This window comes from Salvelinus fontinalis, chromosome 6 (assembly GCF_029448725.1).
Source record: "Salvelinus fontinalis isolate EN_2023a chromosome 6, ASM2944872v1, whole genome shotgun sequence".
NCBI lineage: Eukaryota > Metazoa > Chordata > Actinopteri > Salmoniformes > Salmonidae > Salvelinus > Salvelinus fontinalis.
In genome coordinates, this window is record NC_074670.1 from 23,857,697 (window position 1) to 23,885,202 (window position 27,506).

General features: G+C 44.2%; 1 protein-coding gene across 2 annotated transcripts in view; it reads right to left on the minus strand.

Moving 5' to 3' along the window:
- Positions 1-431: 431 nt before the first annotated feature.
- The window catches only part of LOC129857386 (sodium/hydrogen exchanger 1-like), a 43,031-nt gene continuing 15,956 nt past the window's right edge, over positions 432-27,506 (minus strand). Inside the window, exons 2-13 of one of the 2 annotated variants that reach the window (XM_055925592.1) lie at positions 24,090-24,553; positions 22,493-22,743; positions 17,977-18,194; positions 17,041-17,243; positions 13,943-14,032; positions 12,143-12,213; positions 11,069-11,245; positions 10,770-10,893; positions 10,112-10,213; positions 8,935-9,016; positions 8,366-8,410; positions 432-7,745 (exon numbers count right to left, since the gene is read on the minus strand). In XM_055925592.1, coding sequence (XP_055781567.1) covers positions 7,432-7,745; positions 8,366-8,410; positions 8,935-9,016; positions 10,112-10,213; positions 10,770-10,893; positions 11,069-11,245; positions 12,143-12,213; positions 13,943-14,032; positions 17,041-17,243; positions 17,977-18,194; positions 22,493-22,743; positions 24,090-24,553 — 2,141 coding nt within the window. In that variant the 3' untranslated portion in view covers positions 432-7,431. The remainder of the gene's footprint in view (positions 7,746-8,365; positions 8,411-8,934; positions 9,017-10,111; positions 10,214-10,769; positions 10,894-11,068; positions 11,246-12,142; positions 12,214-13,942; positions 14,033-17,040; positions 17,244-17,976; positions 18,195-22,492; positions 22,744-24,089; positions 24,554-27,506) is intronic. The other variant, XM_055925593.1, reaches the window with a different exon arrangement.

Genomic DNA, 27,506 nt, shown 5'->3' on the forward strand with positions numbered 1-27,506 from the left:
TGGTTACTACATGATTCCATGTGTTTTATAGTGTTGATGTCTTCACTATTATTCTACAATGTAGAAAATAGTAAAAATAAAGAAAAACCCTTGAATGAGTAGGTGTGTCCCAAACTTTTGCCTGGTACTGTAGTTGTAGCATACTTTGGCCGGGATTCAATGCAAGGCGCTGCACACTACAACGACTTTAGTCCGCAATTTACGCTTGAGAGGACATGAGCAGCGTTTACCCTAAATGTGATCTCCGCAAATGTTATGGAAATGACTTGAAAAGGACATTGTTGGCTGTATAGTGCTACACGCCATAACACCTCTTGCATTGAATCCCAGCCCTTTTCTTTATAGCTGACCTTTGAAGCAAATGATGTCTACTTTTACTGGAGAATCAATAGTAATTGTATTGCAGAAAGAAACATTGTATCAGAGAAACATTTTTTTTTTAAATAAATTACAACTTTAATTTGGTATATTGTTTCATTTCAACATTACTGCATTAGTTTGTTTTCGTAATATAAGGATGGAATGCTTAAGCTAGGCTAACCAACAATACAGTGCACAGTTGTCACTAGTGTCATTTATCATACAGTTTGATGTTTGTACAGTAACATTATATATTTATATAACATATATTTGAATTCACTTGTATAGAAAATAAAATATTTGTATTATTGCAAAGTACACATTCGCAAATCACTGGAGATCAATTAGCTGACATTAAAACAGAAAACAAGAGATCTAGGTAAACAAACAAACAGATGAGTGGCTGGTGGGCAATACAATCGCCATGCTGTGGACGCATCTGTAGTAGAGCAAGGGAATTCATGAAGAACAGCATTCATCCTAGTTTGATTTGAAGTCAAAGTTAGACTGCATCCCTGCCTCTCTGTCTTGCATGTGGCATAGACAGATCCAAATTCGCACCTGACCTTACCGTAAAACTATTATGCCACACATACATCCCGTTACACTAGCCATGCAAAGCCTGTGTGACCAAAATACACGTACTTATTGCTCTTGCTTTAACGGGAGTTTTGAGTTAAAGGTATCGCTTAAAGGTAGCGCTTAAAGTGCTTTTATCAATATGGTGTGGCAAATTGTTAGTCTCAGAGGTAGGGAAAGGAAGTCCACATATATTGTTCTGCTTTGTTTATCACTTATGTACCAGGCTGCAGTATGTTTGAGTAAGACGTTATATCCACATGTGCACTTCAGGAGTGAGAAAACTCTGAGAAGTAGTTTTTTCAGACAAGCAAATCCCTTTGGACATACGCAAAATGATGACTGTGGGACATTTACTCAAATCCAACCACCTGTCGAGTCTCAGCAGGAGAAAAGAAAACAAAGCTATTTTACACTACTGCCAGTAACGGGTCAGGCCATAATAAACATGACCCTCTGACAGATTGTCAACCATCATAGTACTACCAAGGTTGTTTTTATACCCACGATCTACTGCTCCAACCTACCCATGTAAGGAGAACAATCTTTTTTTAATGACACTAGTTTGGATGAAAGAAGCATTTGTTCTCGAATGTCAGTCTAGTTCGGTTCCAGTAAGGTAACCAACCACTTTAAAAAGCATATAGACCCATGTAAAGCACATGAAGCAATATAAAGCAAAATGAACACAAATAAAGCACATGGACCCAATGTAAAGTGTATGAACCCAAATAAAGCATGTGAACCGAATATAAAGTAAATGAAGAAATATAAAGCAAATGAACCCAAATAAAGCATGTGAACCGAATGCTAAAATCACATGTAGCAACAATTATACAAACGCAAATAAACACACGAACCAATGTAAAGCACGCATAACGCAGACAGAAACCACAAGCGTGGCCAAACTTAGTCCTGTATAACAAAATACACCTGCTCGTTAGGATTCCATAAGCACACTTCAAAACGAGGCAAGAGAATTTATACAGACATAGCTTCAACAATCCATTAAATGTGAAAGATAATTCATCATGGAGCTGAGAAAAGAAACAAACATTCATTTGCATTTGAACAATTAAGAAAATTAGTGAAGCAAGACATTGAAGCCACTTATAAATGTTCACCTTTCGCTGCTTTGAGCAGGACATTTCCTTCCCTACAGGAAATATTGAACAAAAGCTGCTGCAACGTGACAGACATAGCATTGCCATACACCAATTAATATTAAAGTCCCTACACAGATTATATGGCTTGAGATGTAGTTGTCTGCAAGGAACGAGAACACAACGATGCCGAGAGTTACAAAACACACTGCATGATTTTCAGACACATCAACCAGGGGTTGTTTCGATACGAAAACATCTGTTTGGATGGATAAATCTGTGTTTAAACTATTGGTGCACAGTATGGTTGGTGAGAAACACCCTGACTTTGATTTTAAGATAGCATACATGTACTGGGCAACTACACTGAACAAAAATATATACGCAACATGTAAAGTGTTGGTCCACTGTCTTATGAGCTGAAATAAAAGATCCCAGAAATGTTATTTACGCACAAAAAGGTTATTTCGCCTCATATTTTGTGCACAAATTTGTTTACATCCCTGTTAGTGAGCATTTCTCCTTTGCCAAGATCATCCATCCACCTAACAGGTGTGGCATATCAAGAAGGTGATTAAACAGCATGATCAGGTGCACCTTGTGCTAGGGACAATAAAAGGCCACTAAAATGTGCAGAACACAATGCCACAGATGTCTCAAGTTGAGGGAGTGTGCAATTGTCATGCTGACTGCAGGAATGTCCACCAGAGCTATTGCCAGAGAATTGAATGTTAATTTCTCTACAATAACACACCTCCAATGTCATTTTGGAGAATTTGTTGTCAGTACGTACAACCAGCCTCACAACCCATGTGTATGACATTGTGTGGGCGAGTGGTTTGCTGATGTCAACGTTGTGAACAGAGTGCCCCATGGTTTTGGTGGGGTTATGATATAGGCAGACATAAGCTACAGACAACGAACACAATTGCTTTTTATCAATGGCAATTTGAATGCTCAAAAATACCGTGACAAATTCCTGAGGCACATTTTTTAAAGGTATCTGTGACCAACAGATGCATATCAGTATCCCCAGTCATGAAATCCATAGATAAAACAGCCTGATGAATTGATTTCAATTAACTGATTTCCTCATATGAACTGCAATTCAGAAAAATATTTGAAAATGTTGCATGTTGCATTTATATTTTTGTCCAGTAGAAAAGATTTAAAGATTTGTCTTCTAAACACTAATGATAACAGTAGGTCCTCCTTTCCAGCAGGAAACCATTGATGGTCTTTAAGTGGTGGCCAAATAAAAGAGCGATGGGGAAGCTTCGAAGTCAACTGCTCTTCCGCTAGCACTACAGTATAAGGCTCATAAAATGGGGCTCAGAAACAGTTTCCATGGCTCGTTTCCAAGCTAAAGTTGACTTTCTCTGGTTTCCCTTATATAACCTGTTTCGGAAACCTTGTAAATGTCATGTTTAAACTATACTACATTTCTGTGTCGTTTAAATAACAATACAATGGAGAGAAAAATCAGCCAGGGAAGTATCAAATGTCAATCATTCCATAAAGCTTAAATTTGAAACCCCTATCTCATCAATAAGACCTTGTCCTCGTCTAACTCTCACAGCTGAAGCAGCCTGTCCTTCACAACAAGCTCTGACATTTCAACACCTAATTCAATTTGTTTTAGTGAAGGAGCTGAGGTGCTTTAATCTATTTCACCTTCCTGGACTCAACCTACAACTACCCTCAACTGCAATGCCCATGTGGGGGAATGGGGACATGACAGGGGTGACCTGCTGGAAAGGAGAACAACGCACACACACACACACACACGGTGTAGTACTGTGTGTGTGTGTGTGTGTGTGTGTGTGTGCGCGCGGCCGACGGTTTATTAGTAGCACGCCATTACATCGTCACCCGGTCCTCATGTTTCCCTCTCTACTGTAACCTCAGTAACCACCGTGCTGACAGTAATAGGTGCTGAGAAAACAGGAGATGAGAGTAAACAAATACACTAAGCACCTCTTCCTCACCTCCCACTCTCGCCTCCCCTAAGCTGTAAGGAGACCTCGCTCTCTCCTCCCTCCTCCCCTAAGCTGTAACGAGACCTCGCTCTCTCCTCCCTCCTCCCCTAAGCTGTAACGAGACCTCGCTCTCTCCTCCCTCCTCCCCTAAGCTGTAAGGAGACCTCTCTCTCGCTCTCTGGGCGTAAAGTGATAGTACACAGAGGTCAGAGAGGGACATGGGTCATTCTAACACCAAGGTGACAGCCAGCAAACTAGGCCACGGTCTTGGACATCTTAGGCTTCTCTAGCTGAGACAGTTACAGACTCCAGCTAAAGTTGTCACTCATGTTACAAATCTAAGATGGTTATACAGTAGGTGGGATGAGGGGTTGCTATGCTATTGAATCAATGTTAGGTGCAATATACTTTGCACCTAAAAGTGGTTGAATGTCTCGTTGAGATGTTCAGATCGATGAACAACAGTAATCACATTGACAATATAGCTAACAGCCTTTTCAAATCAAAATCAAATTAATTATTCAAGTGTTCCTATTGATCCTAAGGCTTTGTGTAGAAAAGAGAAGCAATGTACTGTATCCATAATACAACCATATATTGTACCTGACAAGATTTTCATAGTTTTATACAAAACCTAGATTAGCCTTACGCTGTTGTGCGAGCAGAATTGGTGTTGGCTCTTGCGTTCGGATGTGAATTTGCCTACAACTAGTTAGCGCACTGCCCGTGATGGTTATAGACCTGTGTTAGCAGAGGAGCGATGACCTCTTCGTTTGCATTGACAAGATTACATCATGGCATTTGCTTTAAAGGGCATCGTTCAATAAAATGGTTATAATCAATATATCGCTATACACATTTTACACCAATATACTGCATTGAATTGCTATTTTTGCCCATGCCTGTATCTCCAGGCCAGCATTATAAATAACATGCAAACCTCACCGGAAATGTGGTGCTCGCGCATGTGACCAAGCGTCTGCGTAGCCAAGCGCTAAAATAGAACTTGGCTCCATTAGTCGCACTGCAAGCCCCCTCCTTATTGGATATCAGGAAGATACAAACCCACGCGAAAGCTTGAAAGACAAACGAGGAGAGATGAACTAAAGTTAACGAACTAAAAACTAACTAGGTTTCTCTTTTTAACTGTGGATTAATCATCGGAGTAGAGAAGCACGATTTTGTATGACTCCAGGTCAAAATTCTACAAAGAACCAGCTAATAATAGGACCGTATGCATGTCAGGTAAAATAACAACCCAATGTCCATCTCCTAGGACAAACTAGCTAGCAAAAGCTAGCTGGCTAAATGTCTATGAATGTTTCATGTGTGTTTCGACATGTCCCAAATTAACATAGTTGGTTTTGATATTTTTACCAGCGTGTCATGATTGTGTCAGTTGTGGATTGACAAAATCAACATACATGTGATGGTGGACGTGTAAATATATATTCTGGGCCATTGAGGTGGTTAGACGATAAAGATCCGTTCAGTCCACCCACACCTCATATCCTTTACAGTGATGCCTAAAACTCCAAATGCCTATGGAACACTAGATTTTCAAAAGGGGAGTGCTAAAAACCAAATGGGGAACGTTAAACTGGCAACTAGGTCTTTTAAAAATGTCAAAATACTTGGTGTATAAGGTGCAAGAGAGAAAATAACAATAGATCAGACCCATAAGATGTAAGATGAATTGTAAGATGCGACTACCGACAAGAGAATATGGAGAAAACACCACAAAATGGTTCTGAAATGGCCCATACGACAGCATTTTCTTAAAGGGAACTTGTAACATATCCTCCTGAGACCCAACAATTCATTTTTGTCCACTCTCTTTGACATGTCACTGTGTTAAGTCCTGTTGTAGAACATTCTGGGTTTTTCAATGATATCATGAGTGGGGGTGTGACCTGGATAACTTTCTCTTTCTGGATTTTCAAAATGGCTGCCAACACAATTAGCATATGTTGTGGTAAGAAGGTAAGTGTGTGTATTTGTGTAATTATAATTTTTGTGAGTTTGATATTCAAATTCATTCTAGTAAATATCTTAGAAATAATGTGGAGGGTTTTCAGAGCAGTGTAATAATTTTTTCACATTAAATAAGAGCTTGTTTATAAATGCCCTCTGTAGTAGACATCAGGATGTGACAACTATGTTTACCTACTGTACCCATTTAATGTAATGGGTACAGTACCGGGTACCGTGCTTCTACACCTGCATTGCTTGCTGTTTGGGGTTTTAGGCTGGGTTTCTGTACAGCACTTCGAGATATTAGCTGATGTACGAAGGGCTATATAAAATAAACTTGATTAATATACATGTTTCATATTTACTATCAACTGTTTCTTTAGGTCCACTACAGTGCACATACAAATGTGTCTTTGTAAATTATTTTAACTCCATCGTTTTTTGGGCTGGGTGTGTCAGGAGGATAACAGTATTTGGTGTGATTTTAGGGATCGGCTTATATAGGGGAGTTAAGTCCATTCAAGATCAACACATCTCTTGGTGCTGCATCACAATCCTTCTTTTATGTAAATAGAGCTTATACTGCGCAGCATACACGTCTCAGCGACGCTGCCGATGTTGTATGTTCGATTCAAATAGACAGGCGACGCTCGAAACGGCGACGCCGGGTTTGCATCTCAACATTTCCAAGTCTGCGCTTGACACATTCCTTAGCCTTAGGGTATCCATAGGCGAGGTGGTGAAGAAAGAGGTCCATCGAGTTTAGCACAGTGAAAACATTACATGCAGCGTGAAGTACATCCAGTGTACAACACCGAGTAGAACCCCGACCAACTGAATGACAAACGATGACAAAAGACAACCACATAAACAACAGTCTCATATCAACCCTGAAATTAAAAACATGCAGTTAAGAGGTTAATTGTGTGATACAACGCACCTAGTGAAAAGGGCTTTACTCGAAGTGTCTGACAAAATGACAAAAAAAACGAGGCTAACTTTTCTTGAAAGTAGAAGAATGATCGTAAACGTTGTGTAAAACAAAATGTGGAACATTGCCTGTGACTAAACTAGTCCAAACCTTTGGTAACGCATAATTATGTTCCCCCGTCTCGGGCTAATTCCCACCAAGCCCAAGATCACCCAAGGTGGCGACTGTCTTCCTATCACTTAAAAAAATGAAAAAAGAGCAATGACAACTATTGAAAAAAGATGGCTATTTAGTCTCCTTTTCTGTTTTGGTTCATAAATCAAGTTATGTCCTAAGTCCTTTCTTAACAGTTTTGGCTTTATTGGTTCCTCAACCAATGGGATAGCAAACTCAAATGAGGTGGTGGTGGAGTGAGAGGAGGTGGACCTTTCCCCCGCTCAGGGGGAGGAGCTGCTGCAACAAGGCCCCTCCCTATTCCTCACAATGGGAGGAGCTAGTTGTTTTTTTAGGGAAGGAATGGTTCATCCTCCTCGTCCTCATTACTAGGGCCCGGGTCACTCAGACACCTCATCAGCCCTGGGTTCTTGTTGCCCCCCTCTTCCTCTCCCTTCTCCCCTTTCCCGGCCAGCTTCATCATCAGGCCTTGGTCCTCATCCCGGTCGGCCCCCTCCCTCTGACCCAGACCCTGGCCTGTGGCACCCTCCTTAGAGAACTCGTTCAGCATGTTGACAGAGTCCGGGGACTGGGGGGAGGCTAGGTCCACCTGGATGGTGGGGACGCCGTCTGAAGACGCCTTGATGTTGTAGAAGGCGTTGGGGTCTGCGTGGGGCAGGCAAGGAAAGGGTTAGCGCACGGTACATTACTCCAAACAGGGGAAGCCAACCCGAGGGCACGTTGAGTAGGCAAACGTTGTGTAATGTCGCAGATAGAAATGTCATGAATAGAGCTTACTTGATTCCTATTCTACACGTTAAGTGTGTGTTTGTTCCATATAATATCTTTATTTCTGAACGTTCATGGCATGGCTTGTTTAGTAGAAGCAGGTGTGCTAGTGCTGAGTTGGCCAAGAACAGCAGCTCACACCCTGTGCCTCTCTACGACTAGGGTTGGCCAACCCTGACTAGAACAAATACTTAAACTGTTCCCCGAACAAAAATAGACATACAATACACATTCACAAAAAGAGACTCACATTACAATTTTTTTTTTTTAAATGCACAATCATGAACAGACAATTACACCACAACTGTGGCGCTGCATCATGCCGTAACCTGATCATGTCAATCACATGAAGAAAAAAATGTACGCTAGAATCATGCGTATTGCATTGACAAATGGAAGCGAGCAACGTTTACATGCATATACAGTAAGGTTGTAGCCGAGGCCATTGGTCGCCACAGCCCATCGCCTTCTACACTCACTTGAACTGTACTACATACCTGGAATTACTTTGGCCCCTCCCTTCTCAGCTTTGAAACCACTGCCTACAATGAAACCAAGCGCAATGCTGCTTTACATGCCAACTTACACATGCAAACATATTTCCAGTCGAAATACAATAAGGTGGAGTAGCCTACTGTATAACAGCGTAATATAATAGTGCATTCTGCAGATAGCGTCATTGACAGCCCTTAAAACAGTAGAAACCGTACAATCTTGCCAAACTAAGTATACTGCGTGTGAAGTAAACGGGTTCCTTTCGACTCAAAACTACATCCAAATGTATTTAAGTGATAAAGTGCAAAGGTGCCCAAAAGGTCTGCGACGGAACAAGTTTGCTTCCATCATCTTTCCTGTTGCTTCAAAAGGAACCTTACAACAACTGTTGATTCACACTACTAAGCCAAGCCAAGCTAGCCTGGTTACACATCCACCATAGTTGCTGGAACCATGCTGGAAAGGACCATTTTGAAAAGAAATATCAGCGCCAGGCCAGGAACGGTAGAGGTTGGCACGATAGTGTAAGAGGGGAGCGTCAGAGTGCGATGTGGGTGTAGGATGGACTCACCTGAGGCCAGTCTGGCTCTGCACATGGTGGGGGAGTCAGGAATTGCGCCAGGGACTGTGAGGTAGTTACTCATCTCTGTCATCTGTTCACAGGCACACACAAGCAACCCTTTCAATATACAAGGGTTGTGGGTTCGATTCCCGCATCAGACACACGTAATGAATACTGTATGTCGGCGACTGCCAGTCACTTTAGATTAAAGCATAGTGCCATAGTGCCATATTACTTACGATATAATAGGATACTTTGTCCATTTTAATGGAAATTATTTTAGTGAGGTCAACTATACAGAAAGAAATGCATTACAGCAATACATCCAAACACTAGATAGGCCTACACCAAATCAATACAACACAATATGACTGCCAAAATCATAAAGCCCAGCCAAGACACATCTTGAGGACAAAAGTGCCATTAAAGTTTGACAGGTCAGTAAATTGTGTTTACCGGTTTGTCGCGATCAGCGTTTTCCTCAACTCTACAGTGCCCTTTTAAAAAGTTATATTCAATCAAAATGTTACTTCATTTCCAAAATAAACAATTCTGCTAGGATCTGCAGAGTCCTCAGTCTAAAATCACACAGTTCTATTTAATCAAGATGTTACTTCCATTTTCATTACATAAATACATACTGATTAAATGGAAGTAGGCCGTCGGGCAACAAGGCTGCATAAATGAATCAGGAACTGATTGTGTCGGGCAAATTAATTGAGTGGAGGGGGGGGACGGGGACACTGACTAAATCCATCATAGTCAGGCTAAATGAATGTGATTGTTTTAAAGAAAGTTTACTACTGTGAGTAGTGAGAGAACTTTGTGTCTGGTTGTCTGTTGAAATTCTCTCTATGTCTGGGGGAGTCTTAGCATGGCTTCCAAAACTGATTTTGCTACATTTCATCGTTCCACCCAGAAGAACAGATGTTTTGACCAGATCGAAAGAGCAGCGTTTGGCCACGTGGGCTTCCATCCTTAATCCACCCTCTTTCAAAGAGCAGGTTGTTTGGACCGGTTACTTTTGGGAGGATTGCATGTATCCGTTTATTTATGTATCGTTTGCCCATGAGGGGATAAATATAGTTCTATTGAATTAGTAGAATTCCAGACTAAGTGAGCACAACAATGGTGTACGCAGCGTTCAATCTGGTTTAACCAGGCTAGGAGAGTCTGCAGGTCTTACCTTCTTCTCTAGCTCGATCAACCTCTGCTTCTTCAGGACGAAGTCGTTCCATCCGTCCTCGAAGGGATCGGCCACCAGAGTGTGTCTGTTGTAGGAGCGCAGCTGGAGGGGGAGACGACACACACTCAACTCACACTATGGGACAGGAAAGCTATTGAGCCAGGACAACATAATAATAATAGACTTTTCAGGCACCAGAGTGGATCTGTTGTAGGAGCGCAGCTGGGAGGAAGGAGAGACAAAACGCATTCATTCAACTCCCACCACGGGACAGGGACGTCTAGTCTAGGACCACACAGCAACAATGCACACTTGTGTTCATAACGATACAGGCTCACGACTACTTCAGTACTAGAATCTCAAGAGATTTTACGTTTGACAATACTCATGAGGACATGACAAAGAAAGCAATGTATTTAAAATGTGTGCAAGCATGACTAAGTCGCTATGGATAAAAGGTTCTGCTAAATGGCATATATTATATCATGTCAAATTGTCTCCTCTTTACTAACAGAGTGAGCATCTGAATTCCTACATTACTAGCTGAGAGCAAACCCCCCCCCCAAAAAAATGGATCTGAGATCAGCTTTGCAGTTGCCCTCCTAATGTTACCCCTCAGATTAGCAGAGGGTAAATCTGATCCGGGATCAGCGCTCACCCTCTGGCGGGTCTTCTGCAGGTTACTCCTGAGGATCTTCCTGATCTCCTCCTCACGGCCCTTGGTGAACTGAGGCAGGGCCCGCTCTGCTACAGGAGGCGGCAGCTTCTTGGGCTGGATGTTCCTGGGAGAGAGGACGGAGAAAAACAAGAGACACTTCGACTGCGGCTCTATGGATAACCATGGTTCCTGAAGTAATTGATAGTTCAGCCTCTCGCAGACAATGTGGAAATGGCTATTAAGTGTAGCGCTGGTGAGCTTGAAAGGAGCTGGAGGAAGAACGAGGGCGGAGCACTCACTGCATGGAGACCTGCGAGGGCACGGCAGAGGGTAGCTTGACGCCCCCGCCGCTCTCCACCAGCTCGATGGCCTGCTTGAACTCCATCTTGTGGTAGAAGGCGATGAGCTGCGGCTCCTTGTAGCGCTCGCCTGCTATCAGGCACTTCTTTATGTACTTCTTGTTGAAGCGGTTTAGCCTGAAGGGGAGAGATAGGAGAGATGAGAAAACAAGTCAACCTTTGAGTCCTTTTATCCAATTGCCTCCACATTACACAGCCATTACCAGCCTCATTAAAACCTTATAAAGGTTAATTGATGAAAAGCTCTTGAATAAGAGTAGAGAACACACACACACAACATTGGGAGACCGTGTTGTCACTGGCAGGAACACACTGAAAACGGACCGCTGTAGGATGAGCCCAGTGTTTTCATCATAATGCTCTAAAAGGAGGGACTCTACACCAGAGAGATCGATCCAGTTAGACGTCGTGTTGTCGCGACGCTCTAAAGTCTGTCCGGAACTGGATCTGAAGGTGAAATATATGACAACTGCCGGGTGATAAAAATCGGGCATACAGAGATGTCTGAGCAAATCTTACACATGGTTCTCTTGAGAGAATAACTGCCACATAGAACACCCACGGGCTGCTCAAACGCCATACTGTTTGTGGGTAAATAGTGCATAGGGAAGGAAAACGGACAAAAAGATTCCGGTTCACTCGGTTAGGAATGGCGATGCTTTATGATCGCCATCACATTAATGGATTCGGTAAGGTTTCATTGAAGGAGAAACCCATCTGTTCTGAAAGACAATCCACTTAAGGTGCTAGCTGTTACTGCCAACGCCCGAGGGATCGCAGCTTCACCGCCACGTTTACGGAGTTAGCCTTAGGATCTTTGTTGACGTTGTTAAAACTGAAAACACCAGTCAAACCGAAGGAAACAGACAGACTGAGATGACTGGACTGTGGTAGAAAGGTGTCACGTGAATGATCTTAACCTGAATAAGAGGTCATCAAATGTTTTTATACAGTGAAAATAAAATATACAGCGCTTGTCACCGTGACCCTTTAAGTCCATCCTTCACTACCTACTTGTCTTTCCAGTGGTGATGGCCGTAGTGTCCACAGATGTCCTCAATGCCAGTCAGCAGATGGTCCAGGAACTAGGGGGAGAAAACAACGTTTACGTCTAAATATTGTATCTACGCTAACCAATAAGGAGGGACAGATATTTGAAATGTTAAAAAAAAAAAAAAAAAAATTAAATGGGAAGTAAAAAGTGGAACCAAGCCTAATCTGTTACTACTTATTCCTGTCTCTTTTACATAGTCCAGAGAGGTATATTTTCACATCATACAGGCCACCATTTTGTCTTTTTTTTATTATTATCCCCTAAGTAGCCTTTTCTCCATGGAGATTCTCCCACTTGCAACAGGAATTGGCTACAATCTGGCCAATAGAGAGAGCATTAGGCCTAGATAATGTCCATCACATTCACAGATTGAAGCAGAGAAATAGGCACTGGCAGATGACGTTCAGTTGGTGGTCAATTTTGTTCCTGTATTTTGATTATGGCCACTGCTGTGACAGTTCTGCACAGGGACAGTTTGACATGCAGAGTTGCTATGGGAACAAGCAGTTTTGGTGTTGCCACTGAATTTAAAATTTGCATCGAAATCGACACGCATAGCAATATTCCTCGGGCAGCGAAGGGATTTTCTTGACAGTAGTTTCTGCATCAGTTCTATCTCTGGTCGAAGAAAACGTTCCCATTTCTCACAATAGTACTTTATACTGAAAGCCTCAGGCAAGGAGACACAGTACGTCAGGGTCAGCCCCAGGTGCCAATTAGTCAAGAGATTCTTGAATAAAACAACTGCAGCCTCAAATATCCATTAATCGAACAAACTACTGACCAATTTGTGAGACCACAAACCTAATGGTCCAGACACTAAAACCCTGAGGGACTCCTCCTGGCTCTAAGATGCCCTCATCCACTCCCGGTGCACTCCAGGAGTCCTAAAACAGCTCGGTTGACTTTACATCACTGCCATTTACAGTGGGGAAGAAGCTATAAGCTGGTAACCGGGGCGTCTAGCCTAGAGCGCCGGTGACTCATCGCTCCTCGGTGCACCAGAGAGCCAACAGAGCCCCGTAGAGAGACACTGTGTGCGTGTACAGTGCGTGCCGTGCCATTATTCCGTGGCTATTATTAGCAACAGTAGCTACCGAGAGACGGTGTGCCGAGCTGCTCAGTGGTCACTCGAGGGCAGAGAGAGAATGACCAGTAGCAGAGGAAGCCAGGCCTAAGCAGGGGATTTTACTTGCCAATCTGGCAACCAGGGTGGATGAGTCGGTGGAGACAGTGGAGAATGAGAGGATGGTCCATTGGGAGCCATGGAACAATGCAGGAAGTTTAATTAGTCTGAGTTAAGAGGAAGCAGGGGAATGCTGCTTTCCATTATTAAAACCCCAGCAAGGCAATGTCAGCAAGACAAAATACATTAGCAGAAGATAATTCCATTCAATGGCCAGTACGGGGGAAGCGCAGAGCAATATTTGGCACTCAACATGTAATGACAGTACTGTAGTCTGGACAGATACTGCATTTGAAAGTCAAAATGGACATCCCTCAGATTGAAATAACCAAATCGTTCATTTAACCACAGCCATTTATGCAACAGCCCGTTTTAAAAACGATCTAGGATCTGTTTTGCCATTTAAATCCTAAAATATCAGCACTCTTACCATGAGACGCTTTATGAATACGGGCCCAGAGCTCGTATTTCCCCAGGAGGAAATTAACTTGCCTGATGGGTGGTCCGGCTACAGAGGAGGGGTTAGAGAAGGAGAGGCCAGGATTTGAGGGGGTTGACGGGGGTTAAAGGTCACCTGTGTGTGGATCTCCTCATTGATGGAGCGTTTGGCCTCCTGCTTCTTCTTCACGGCCAACAGGTCCACCAGAGGTTTGATAGTCATGCCCTGAGAGGGGGAGGAGGAGAAGAGCGAAAGAGAAGAAAAAGGTACAATTTGAGATCCTAAAGAACAAGTGATAAATGTCCATCTTTAAATACTACGTGACACCAGCGACCCGAGAGAAGCCTGTAAATGTCCATTTCAATACTTTTCATTCCTGTGCATGTTCGTGTCCTCAGTCACTGCACAGAGAAGCACTGGCTATGGGCAGATGCACACATTCACACTATGAGGCGATTGCTATCTAACGCATATTGATTAGGCCGTACCAAAAAACTAAAACATGCCGCACACACACGTTAGGGTCGCACCGAGCCTTTTTTCTCTTATAGTGTGTCAGGAGTTGCTAAAAACCTTTCCTCTTGACTCGAAGCACCAGCTCAGGTGGAAATAAAATGCTAAAATGCATCCAATGTCCTCTCAAACAATTTAGCAGTCAAGCGACATTTGCATTTAAATGAGATGTGCTGGGAAACGGTATTATCAGTGCCGGTTAATATACCATTTGGCATACTGGTTCAAGCAATCTCTTGTATCCCGTTCCAGTGTGTGTGTGTGTGTGTGTGTGTCTGTCCGTTCCAGTGTGTGTGTGTGTCTGTCCGTTCCAGTGTGTGTCTGTCCGTTCCAGTGTGTGTGTGTCCGTTCCAGTGTGTGTGTGTTCGTTCCAGTGTGTGTGTGTGTCTGTCCGTTCCAGTGTGTGTGTGTGTCTGTCCGTCCGTCCCCGTGTGTGTGTGTGTCTGTCCGTTCCAGTGTGTGTGTGTGTCTGTCCGTCCGTCCCCGTGTGTGTGTGTGTCTGTCCGTCCGTCCCCGTGTGTGTGTGTGTCTGTCCGTCCGTCCCCGTGTGTGTGTGTGTGTCTGTCCGTCCGTCCCCGTGTGTGTGCGTGTCTGTCCGTCCGTCCGTCCCCGTGTGTGTGCGTGTCTGTCCGTCCGTCCCCGTGTGTGTGCGCGTCTGTCCGTCCGTCCCCGTGTGTGTGCGCGTCTGTCCGTCCGTCCCCGTGTGTGTGCGCGTCTGTCCGTCCGTCCCCGTGTGTGTGCGCGTCTGTCCTGTCCGTGTGTCTGTCCGTCCGTCCCCGTGTGTGTGTGTGTCTGTCCGTCCGTCCCCGTGTGTGTGCGCGTCTGTCCGTCCGTCCCCGTGTGTGTGCGCGTCTGTCCGTCCGTCCCCGTGTGTGTGCGCGTCTGTCCGTCCGTCCCCGTGTGTGTGCGCGTCTGTCCTGTCCGTGTGTCTGTCCGTCCGTCCCCGTGTGTGCGCGCGTCTGTCCTGTCCGTGTGTGTGCGCGCGTCTGTCCTGTCCGTGTGTGTGCGCGCGTCTGTCCTGTCCGTGTGTGTGCGCGCGTCTGTCCTGTCCGTGTGTGTGCGCGCGTCTGTCCTGTCCGTGTGTGTGCGCGCGTCTGTCCTGTCCGTGTGTGTGCGCGCCTGTCCTGTCCGTGTGTGTGCGCGCGTCTGTCCTGTCCGTGTGTGTGCGCGCGTCTGTCCTGTGCGCGTCTGTCCTGTCCGTGTGTGTGCGCGTCTGTCCTGTCCGTGTGTGTGCGCGTCTGTCCTGTCCTGTCCGTGTGCGTGCGCGTCTGTCCTGTCCGTGTGCGTGCGCGTCTGTCCTGTCCGTGTGCGTGCGCGTCTGTCCTGTGCGTGCGCGTCTGTCCTGTCCGTGTGCGTGCGCGTCTGTCCTGTCCGTGTGCGTGCGCGTCTGTCCTGTCCGTGTGCGTGCGCGTCTGTCCTGTCCGTGTGCGTGCGCGTCTGTCCTGTCCGTGTGCGTGCGCGTCTGTCCTGTCCGTGTGCGTGCGCGTCTGTCCTGTCCGTGTGCGTGCACGTCTGTCCTGTCCGTGTGTGTGCGCGTCTGTCCTGTCCGTGTGTGTGCGCGTCTGTCCTGTCCGTGTGTGTGCGCGTCTGTCCTGTCCGTGTGTGTGCGCGTCTGTCCTGTCCGTGTGTGTGCGCGTCTGTCCTGTCCGTGTGTGCGCGTCTGTCCTGTCCGTGTGTGTGTGTGTTTGTGTCTGTCCGTGTGTGTGTTTGTGTCTGTCCGTGTGTGTGTGCGTGTGTGTGTGTGTAGGCTTTAGACTTAATCTCCTTATGAGAGAACGATACGTTATCTGGTTAACTATTAGACCCTGAGTGGATGACAACAGATTCTGGCCCTTAAATAACACCCCTGCCAGCACCATGCACGCACACACCCAATCCAAACACATGCATAGAAAAACTTATGGACGCTAGCTAGCTAGCTAGCTAGCTAGCTAGCACGCACACACACATGTATGCACTTACACAGTCTAACACCACTCACACACACACCTTCCTACTGCAGCAATCGCACCACTGCAGGTGAAACCCCCACCTAGTCTACAGCTAAGAACATCCCAGACTGTCAGCACTGAGTAAAAAAAAATGAATAAGTCATTTACTGAGGACATTTACTTCATAAAAGGCTTATAGAAGGCTTTATTTTAGTAGCTGCCATTTTGGGGATACTCTGCCAGATGACGAGCATCCTAGAACTTCAGCATGCATCAACAGCTTCACTGTAAGATGAGTTTGCTCAGCAGGACTGGGGAATATCTGACGCATGGAGCTTCAAACGGACCGTGTGTGTGTGTGTGTGTGCGCTTCAAAGTAGTAGCTGCAGTGACATTTTGTCACACCAGCATAGCAATGGGTTCAAACAAACCATGAAAACCATTGGAACACTTTAGGCCTTAAAATATACTAGGGACAAGAGAGTAACAGCACACGTTAGTAGCAAAGCAACCTATTTTGACCCAAAAGCACTCTGTAATAGTCAACTTCCTATATTTAGTGTTCACTCAGTGACACATTCGATTTGATAGTCTTTTTAACTTTCCATAATTTCAATCTGAAGACATAAGCAGAATTAGAGGGTTGCTAGCCAGGTACCAGCTCTTTTTGTGCCATCTTGCCAACTCCTATGGTGACTGGCGTGACAACTGTGGTGACTGGCGTAACAAGGTGCCTAGATAGCACGAATCAGATCTGGGACCAGGCTAATGGACTGGCCCAGTACCCACCTGTACAAACACGGTGAAGAAGATTTCGGTGATGATGGCGGTGAGGAACATGGTCCTCATGGGGAAGAGGTCCTTGTCTAGCAGGTAGCCCAGGGAGAAGGCGATGGCCCCTCGCAGGCCACCGTAGGCCACAATGAACTGGTCCTTGGTGGTCAGCTTGACGATGCGGAACTTGTTGATGATAAAGGTAAGGCCCACCACGCCTGGGGGAAGGGAGAGAGAGAGCGCACAGAAGTGAGTCAACCTTCAAGGCCTTTTATCCGATTGACTCCATGTTTGCTCCCTCCTTACACACAGCCAATACCAGCCTCATTAGAACCTACGAAAGGTTAAGGATCCACTTTCCAAATTGATCAAACGCTTCTGAGAAAGAGGAGTAGAGGCCACACACTACATTGGAGACATTGGAACACACATTGTGAAACTAGCAGATTATAAGAACCAGAAACTATAGGATGTTTGGTGAGAATAGAGAATGGGGATAAAGTGCAATGTCAAGTCACTAGGTTTCAAACTAGCAAGTCAAGTCAGATTCAAAGCAGACCTCCATCTATCTAGAACTGCAGAAATGACATAATACTTGGAAGAAATATTAATGCTTCCTTTTATAGGGATGTGTATCTGACGAGTCTGTTGACATCTGGGCTTCCTCGATGTGAGGACCAAGTGGAAGTCACAAGGGGCACTTCCTCTAATAGTTGCCTCATTACCTAACTGAAATGTAGTGAGTGGTATTTCAGTCTGGCTCCAAGAATAACTATCCCTTGTCAAATTGAGAATGTAAAAAAAATCTGTATCGCATCATCTACTGAAACAACTTGATCAAATTATGACAAACTATGAGGTAGGCAATGTCACGTCATTTCTCTCACTATCTTTTGGAATCTAATGTAGACTGGTACAGTACTGTGGAGAAGGTATCCGTGTCCGACTCACCAATGACACGTGACACCAGACAGAGGATGACGGTGACAGAGACAAAGGTCCAGTTCCAGGCGTGCGGCCCGGCCACCGTGGCCACGCCCAGGAAGATGAAGATGAGGGTCTCGCTCACGCTGCTCCACATCTTCAGGAAGTACTTGACGGTGGTGTGGGACTTGTGGGATATGTTGGCCTCCACGTAGGGACGCATCACCGCGCCACACGCAATCAGCCTGGTGAGAGTGAGTGAGTGAGTGAGTGAGAGTGAGACACATGGTGTCCCCATTATAAATGGAGTTCTCTAAGAAAGAAACCTATTCTTGTCTGACGTCCCATCATTAATGTCTATTCTGAATTGTAGCATCTTAGAACGAAAACTCCGGACACAGAAGTACGTTTTAGTATTTAATTGGAACTTAATGATTAATTTCCTGGCTGCACCTGCCGTAAGCTACCAGAGGTTCCCTGAGCAAGGAAATATGGCAGACATTTAAAGGGCTACGGATATAACGAAGCAAACTATATTGTAACACAAGCATTTTGCTATACCCGCTCGCTATAAGACGTGCTAAAGTGTGTACGTGACCAATACATTTTGATTGGATTTAATATTGATGCAATATATTGATTGGGGGGGGGGGGGGTTGTTACAGTTACACATCACAACATTATTTTTGGACGATATTATATCGATATTTGACTCCAAGTATCGATTTATGTTACTGTAGGTAGCATTAGATGGCGCTAGTCAATTGTACTTGCACCAAATGGTGCGCCAACATGTTTTTAGAACTTATATTTCCCTGACTGTTCAAAACTAGTTCTCATGCCCGCTCCTTTTTTTTTTAATATATTTTGTTATATTTAACTAGGCAAGTCAGTTAAGAACAAATTCTTATTTACAATGACTGCCTACCAAAAGGCAAAAGGCCTCGTACGGGGACAGGGGCCTGGGATTTTTTTTTAATTATACAAAATAAATATAGGACAAAACACATTTCACAACAAGAGAGACAACACAACACTACATAAAGAGAGACATAAGACAACATAGCAAGGCAGCAGATTACAACAGCATGGTAGCAATACAACATAACAGCAGCATGGTAGCAGCACAAAACATGGTACAAACATTATTGGGCCAGACAACAGCACAAAGGGCAAGAAGGTAGATACAGCAATACATCACACAAAGCAGCCACAACTGTCAGTAAGAGTGTCCATGATTGAGTCTTTGAAGGAAGAGATTGAGATAAACCTGTCCAGTTTGAGTGTTTGTTGCCGCTCGTTCCAGTCGCTAGCTGCAGCGAACTGAAAAGAGGAGCGACCCAGGGTTGCGTGTGCTTTGGGGACCTTTAACAGAATGTGACTGGCAGAACGGGTGTTGTATGTGGAGGATGAGGGCTGCAGTAGATATCTCAGATAGGGGAGGAGTGAGGCCTAAGAGGGTTTTTATAAATAAGCATGGACCAGTGGGTCTTGTGACGGGTATACAGAGATGACCAGTCTTGTCTCTCTGCAGCAGACATTTAGTGAGCAATATGTTTGGAACATCCAATTGCCGTATCGAAACGCAATACATATAGAATCGTGAGAATCGCAAGACAAATCTTAGCGGCACTTAAGTATCGTGATAATATCGTATCGTGAGGTCCCTGGCAATTCCCAGCCCTAATACAATCCTGCCATCTATTGCTAAACATAATACTTAACATAACTATACCAGGGACATTTATAAGCATGTTATTATTGATAAATCAGAGCGCTCGTGAATGAGCCCTACAACCCCACCTGGAAAGCGCCCTCCATTCACCGTTTATGGTAACAAAAACACCCTAATGTGCGGTATGATTTGGAAATGTTGGAACTGGGCCATGATAGTTTCTAAAAGGAAGCGCAATGGCAAATGTGATCACATTTCTGTAGAGGTGTGGGCAGAATGTTTGAATCTTTTGCAGTGAGTGCCAAACGAGTGCCAAACACTGGCCACGCATTCTGCAAGATTGATTGTCCTTTCAAACTACTTAATCCACACTTCTATGTACAAGACGACTTGATGTTCAATATTTTGTTTATTGATACATGATTGTGTTTCTATCTCCTGTCTTGGTATAGGCTCAGATTATATAGGCTATGATGTCGCATTCCTATCGCACAGCACTGTAGCCTACACACTGTCAAATAGGCTACCAGTCTATTTACTTTCGAGCACGCTTGGCTATTGAATGAGCAACTGATAAACGGTAGTCTACTATTTGTTGTGTAGCAGGAATAAACCAGTCATGTCAGAAAAGGAGAGACCTGTCCTGCCATAGGATAATGACTTAGGCCTATATAATAAAATAAATACGTTAAGACTACACGATGCTATGCGGTCGCCTTACCAACGGCAAATGTATCAGTTTCATCATTAGGCCTACGTTTTACAGTTTTCTACTAGCCTACTATTATTATTATAATTCCTGTGCATCAATCACTTCCTTTTCCTATACAATTAATCAACCACTAGAAGTTGAGCATAAGCATGGTCTGAGCTGTACGTGGAAACACACTTTCCCGCAAAGGGAAAACTCTGCGCAAAAAAGGTTAAGTGTCTTTTTTTGTGCACACACACACTTTTGATAAATGAGGCCCCATGTTGCGACATGAATCCAACTACCTACAGTGTAAATATAGGCTATGCAGGTTAAAGCTAATGACAAAGTTAAAGCCTAGTACTTCATTGACATGGCATAGAAAGTAGTCACATCAATTAAACAGATAAAAAAACAATACAGTATATAAGAGAACAAGTATTTCACGTACAGTAGAGCCATTGCAACAAGGATACAGTTTGTTTTGGAAACTGTGGCGTAAGAGCTTATGAAACAAGGGCTCCATTTCCTCAGCTTGTTCCAGGAGTTAACCAATGACTCACTGTGATTGGACGTATGGTTCCCGAGTGTCTAGCGTGAGTCAACCCTCCTCAGTGACTTTAAGGGCAGCCCATCTACCTCATTCCCTTACATAACAACACTGCTGTTTGTCCATCATTTCCGCCCAATTTCACTCCGGGAGGAGATCTCATATACAAGCAGTGGACAAAAAGCACTATATACTAATCCAACTCGTCTTTACGATGGAAGGCACGGACGGAATGCCAACAGGCCTGGGAACAGACTGTCCTACAGTCCTACCATTGCGCCTGTAAAAGCCGCCGACAGGAAACTCAATTCATCAGCAGCACCTATGTTTATGATCCATATTCCACAATTCACCACCTTTTAGAAAAAAGCAGGAGACGAAAGCGGAAGAGAGGAGAGGAAGGGCGATGGGCCAGAGGTGTGACAGGGGGCTGTAAAATTGAGCGTTGTGTATCCCTGCTCTGGGCTGCACATCCTTCGGCCTGTCACGACACGTAGGTGAGTTACTGCCGTTTTGATAGAACTCGTAGAACTGTCCTTGGCTGGGACAGGCCCGGTTACATTGTATTTATTTGACCATTTAGGTCATGAACATTGCTAAGAAGCTAAGAATCAAATTCAGTGTACACTTATGTGAGAGATCTTTTTCCAAGGAAATGTAGAAGATAACGCACGAATAAGACATAGTCATACTTTTCCTTGAGCTAAACACAGAATCAATGGTGTTGCTGGACCAGCCGGACAGGTTCGAAAGGTCACGTATCACAGCCACTCTGTCAATGCATTATAAACACTAAACCTCCACTTAGCCTCAGCCTAACCATAACTCTCACGGAAACCTTTTTTTATTATCAACAATATCTATGATTCATGACAGAGAGAAACTCAAAAAACCTTGGCCGCTAGGAAGATATTGTGTGTGTGTGTGTGTGTGTGTGTGTGTGTGTGTGTGTGTGTGTGTGTGTGTGAGAGTGTGCTTCTGTCTGTCTGGCTTGTCTGTGTCTGTGAGTGCGTGCGTGCGTACCTGATATGATAGAAATTCATATGATTTATAAGTTTAAGGTAATGGTGAGATAATGACTAAATGATTTATATGTTTAAGGTAATGTTAAGATAAGGACCAAAAATATTCCACCCTGAAACCATATAATTGTATGAAATTTATTAGAATCATAAAAAACTATAATCTGATGATGCGTGTAGTTTTAGTCAGAATTAGTATGTAAGCAGGGTGCAAGTGTGAAACAAATGATCAGAGGAGCTATCGACAGACAAGTTGTACTACTGTGTTCCTTACAGGACATCCTGTCTCCACCCATGGAGGGGAGAAACTGTTAGGCTTGCAGAAAATGATGAAACATGTTGCAGATTAAACAATGTATCTGTGTAGTGGGAAAACACCGACTGTCTGAGCAAGACATAGCTTAAGATTTGAACTTGTTTGTGTGTGTTATAAAGACTGTGTTTGTATAATAATAATAATAAACGTTTTGACTATTGTAAACTGGGAAATCTGTCTGTTTCATTTAAAACCAGAACCTTACAAACTCTGGGTTGCAGACTGAGTAGATTAATTGACGTTTATGAACATTGATAACGAAATTCTCATAACAGTACCCCTCACTTACGCCATAATTCCAGACAGGTGGAACATCTCAGCCGAGAGGTAAGCCATGTAGCTGTAAACGAACACGAAGAGGGGCTCGATGACGCGGGTGTGCGAGGTGAACCGGGAGGTGAAGGCCGCCAGGATACCGTAGATGGCGCCCACGGCGATGCCGCCCAGCGACACAATCAGGAAGCAGATGACCCCGAGGACCACGTCCATCGGCGTTACTTCACCTGCGCCAGAGTACTCCTCAAACAGGTGGTATAAGACCTAGAGAGGGGGGAGGGGGGGAGAGAGACCTTCGAGACATGGCTCAAGTGTACAGAGAATAACAGAGCCCACACCCGAGTGCTCCTCAAACAGGTAGTATAAGATCTAGAGAGAATGGAGGGGGTTTGACACTTTAGAGCCTACAATCAAAAATAAACCTGTTTGGATTCCGTTGGTAAAAGCATGGTGCTAGCACCCCAGGGTCATGGGTTTGATACCTGCTGGGGCCACAAAATGCATACACTCCCTGTACTGTGGATAAAAGTGTCTGCCGAGTGGCATATAAACCAGTGATATTATGTGGTCTAACGTTCTGGTATAGTCACTACAGGAAAGATACAAGTTTGCATTATCTCTCGTGGACAGAAACATGCAATAAATGATATCATAGCGTGTCAGGCTGTGGGATGCGACAACTAACAGGGAACTTTTTTCCGGGGCCCTGATTTTTCGGCACTGATAATTTGGCCAAACTATTTTAAGTGAACTGGTACCATCAACAAGACAGCCAGTGTGTGGGTATAATCAGCAGAGCATAAATATAGCAACAGGAACTGTTGTGCCTCATAATATATGCCACACAGCACACGACTTTATCCAAAGCAACTTACAGTAGTGTATTTTTAATAGGCCTATGTGATGCATGCACCATGCAAGGACGCAACCAGCAAAATAAAAAAAAACTCCAAAATGTTTTTTATACTTTATATTTTCAATGACCAACCCATAAGAGAGAGATGGTCCATCTCACAACTGTTTCAACAGAGGAAAGAGAAGGAAGCCGTGAGAGAAGATAATTGAAAATAGATTAGGGCACTGGGGGCCCACTAAACTGGGTCAGCTTTCGTACAAAGGTCACAAATCACCAAAACCTAACCAACCAATCCCTGGCGAGGAGCTAAATGTTAGCTAGAAGGTATGAAGTCAATATCCAGTGACAGAAGTATGGTGGGATTTTCCTAAAAGACTAGGCCTAATTCAAATTCAAATTTGTTACTAGGCCATTCTGATTTCTTGTGCCAGTCCAAACCAATATCCTGTCCACAGAAATAAGAACACAATCACAGGCCAACTAACAACTGAGTCCTCTTCATATGGAGGATGAATGTAGCCTACTTCTGGAAATATAGTTTGGTTTTATTATATTGTACTGCATAGCATAGTGCTGTATAGTATTGTACTGCATGGCATTATCTTTTTTTGTGTGTGTGTGTGTGTGGGGGGGGGGGGGGGCGTGATAACCCTGACGTGATTATACTGTAATTCATTCATTGATTGTCTAGAATTGCATTGTACTGTATTGCCCTGCATAACACTAAATACCACCCCATCCACCACTCACTCACCACAGTGACGGCATCATTGAGCAGCGACTCTCCGAACACCAGAATGTGCAGCAGCTCGTTGATGTGGATCTCCTCAAACACAGCCAGCACGGCCACCGGGTCCACGGCCGAGATGATGCTCCCGAACAGCAGGCAGGGCAGCAGCTCCACCTGGCTCAGGTACGTGCCCTCGATCTGGCACACGGCGTAAAGGAGACCCCCTACGAAGAAGGCGTTCCACAGGGTGCCGACCACGGCGAACATCAGGATGGTGCCGATGTTCTCCATGAAGGGCCGGATGGGCAGGAAGTAGCCCGCATCCAGGATGATCGGGGGGAGGAGGCACAGGAAGAAGAGGTTGGAGTCCAGCACGGGGGGTACCTCCTCGCCCGCCAGCTTGATAAGGCCGCCAACAAGGAGGCCCACCACAATGAGCAGACAGGACTCGGGCACGATGCTGGACAGACGCGGGATCAGGTGGAATCCTGAGGGAGGGAGAGGGTGATTAGATGCATTGTTCTCGTTCATTGTTCTCGTGGTTTACACTTTCTAGGCGGCATCTCGAATGTACCGGTCACATGAAACTTCAAACTCATTGAAGATAAGAACCAGAAAACAATCATCAGTGACTCACTGAACCTGTTTGAGTTAAAAGCCCCACCAAATGCATATTCCGTTTCTAAGTGAGCCACCCCATTCATAGTGCTTAATAAGGTCCAGATACTGGCAAATTCTAATGGATGAAATGTATCAACTAGTCATATTAATTACCTCTGAAAAAAGAAATCAGTATTCAGAATAGGCTTAGTTTATAAGTGGAACAGAAGCTAATTTAACATGGCAGTACTTGATTTCACATATGCAATTTCAACAGTCCAGAATATGACTAGGCCTCGTAGATAATGGCTCAGAATCTGCAAGTCAAAACAACCCTGGACATAGAACACAGGAAGTGACAACAAACAAAGGGCCAAAGAACCAGGAACAGAACACAAGAAGGGTCTGCTGCATCTTAGCAATGTCACATACCACACACCCACAGAAATGCACATGCATTTCCTCAAAAGTGCAAATGGATATGCAAAACAAATTCCTCACAATATTCATCTCGTGACTCCATTCAAAGAGAAACCATACACAGACAACAGGCCACACCCACAGTGATCATATGACATCACCATGGAAAACTTGACTGAAAAAGGTTCACTTCAACTTGACGTTAACTAGGCCTAAATGTAACAGAAAATTATACAGGATGTGCCAACAGTACTTTTTCTGATGGTTTATTTCCTAATCCCATTTCTTTGGGATTCATTTCAAGTAAACTATCGCAATTAGCTGCCATGGCTCAAGGCAACAGTTTGCTTGTCTCAACATAATGCATGCTCAGGTAGGCTAGCCTAGTCCCAGGGCCCAGTGTTTCAAAACTTTGTATCTTGATGAGAATTTTTTTTTAAATCCTAAAACATAATTCAACTTTGGCATTATGGGGTATTGTGTGTAGGCCATTGACACAACCTCATCCATTTTAAATTCAGGCTGTAACTCAGCAAAATGTGGAAAAAGTCAAGGAGGTGTGAATCATTTCTGAAGGCACTGTACACTGCAGTCAATTTAACATAATGAACCTTTGGTTTTCAGACGTAAGAATGCTTTCACCTTTCTAAATCCACAGTGAATCCAACCTTCCAGTGGGATCGAGATCATTCTGATGTTCGGCTTCAAAACTACACTCTTAGGGGGGGGGAGTGATTTCTAAAACCTGCAATGGTTCCTCGGCTGTCCCCATAAGAGAACCATTTGAAGAACCCATTTTGGTTCCAGATAGGAACCAGGTACGTGCCCTCTTCACGACTGTCGATATATGGTGCATCCCTAATTTCATTAGAAGAAGAATCCCTGATATTAAAGTGTGGGATGGCACGTTGGCAGCACCATCTGGTCAGGCTAGGACAAGAGAAAGGAGATGAGAGGCAGGCATGAAGGCAGGTAAACCTCCCTTCAACACTCACGCCTCACACACTGAGCATAGTAAATTAGCATGTCATCATTAGCAAATCAGACAGTTACATAATGATCAGGGTCCTTATCGCTGTCAGAGGTTTGCAAGGATAAGTGGTCAGGAGAGGAATGTGTGAAAAAGAGCAAGCGTTTACGGTGGGAAACAGAAGAGTCTGTGAATGATAAAATAATGAACATTGGCAACGTCTGAGCAGATGATGCCTTCACTTAGCTTGAACGCGCTCAGCAAACTGCAATCTCCTGGGTTTAAAGGGCATCTGATGTTTTTCGTCAGCTGGAAGGCAACATTAAGTTTTTGGACACACACACTTTCACGGGCTAAACAAGGCCATCTCTATGGAGTCCAGAAAGAACACTGCCACACAAAGCTGCTGCTTTTAAAGTACTACAGTGCTAGCTCCGAGGAATTCCAGTGACAAACGGCCCAGAGAGGCCTAATCTTCCCATAAAGAGATGCGTGGTGCTTGGGGCACTCTTCTCCTTTCAACTGGCTTCGTAAGGAAACTGGCACCCTTCCACAATTTAGAGGAAGCATCTTCACTATGTGGGCAAAACAAAGGAGTTAAGATAACACTGACTGCTTGTAGGATACTACAAAAGGCTCAGGCTAGATTTGAGCATCACTCTTTTGAGAGCCCGACGTGTACCATTCTCACTCCGAGACCTGTGTTTATGATCTTTTGGAGCCAACTAGTGCTCTCAAATCGTATCCTGATGCCAACTGCAGATGGGAGTTGTATTCATAACATTGCTAACTTAGCTAGCTAACATACATTTCAGGAAAAGTTCTATTAAGTGACTAACTAGCTTGCTAGCTAGCTAGTGTTAGCAACATTTGGTGTTCAATGAGAGAGAGCTAGTTAACCAGCCGAGCTAATAAGCAATGTAACAAAAGTATAACTTTGGATTTGAAAAATCCTCCATCAACTGGCTCAGCATTTCAGGAATCACAGCAGAAAGTGCTCTTGATGCACCATTCAATTATTAAGCCATTTAAACTATTCATTTTTTTAAAGAAAACTCACTGGCTATCATGTGATTTAAGTGTGAGTTTGTCCGAAGGTGTTGGACTCCACGACAGTTGCTATCCATCGGAGCACTGTGATTGTTTGCACAAAATTATGGGATGGGGCTTAGCAAAGGGTCAATTGTACTCCTCTAACAGGCTAATTATTCCACCCACTCAATAGAATAGATTACATAGAACAAGGTTGCCTAGGAGCCCCACAACAGTGATTTATGCCAAACTACTTCTGAGGAGCTGTCAGAATGCCTCAGTCACTTCCAGGCTATTATGGTAATTATTATTATTATTATTATTATTATGGTAATCAGGCTATTGTGTCATCATCAAACTTGATGATTGAGTTGGAGACGTGCATGGCCACACAGTCATGGATGAACAGGGTATACAGG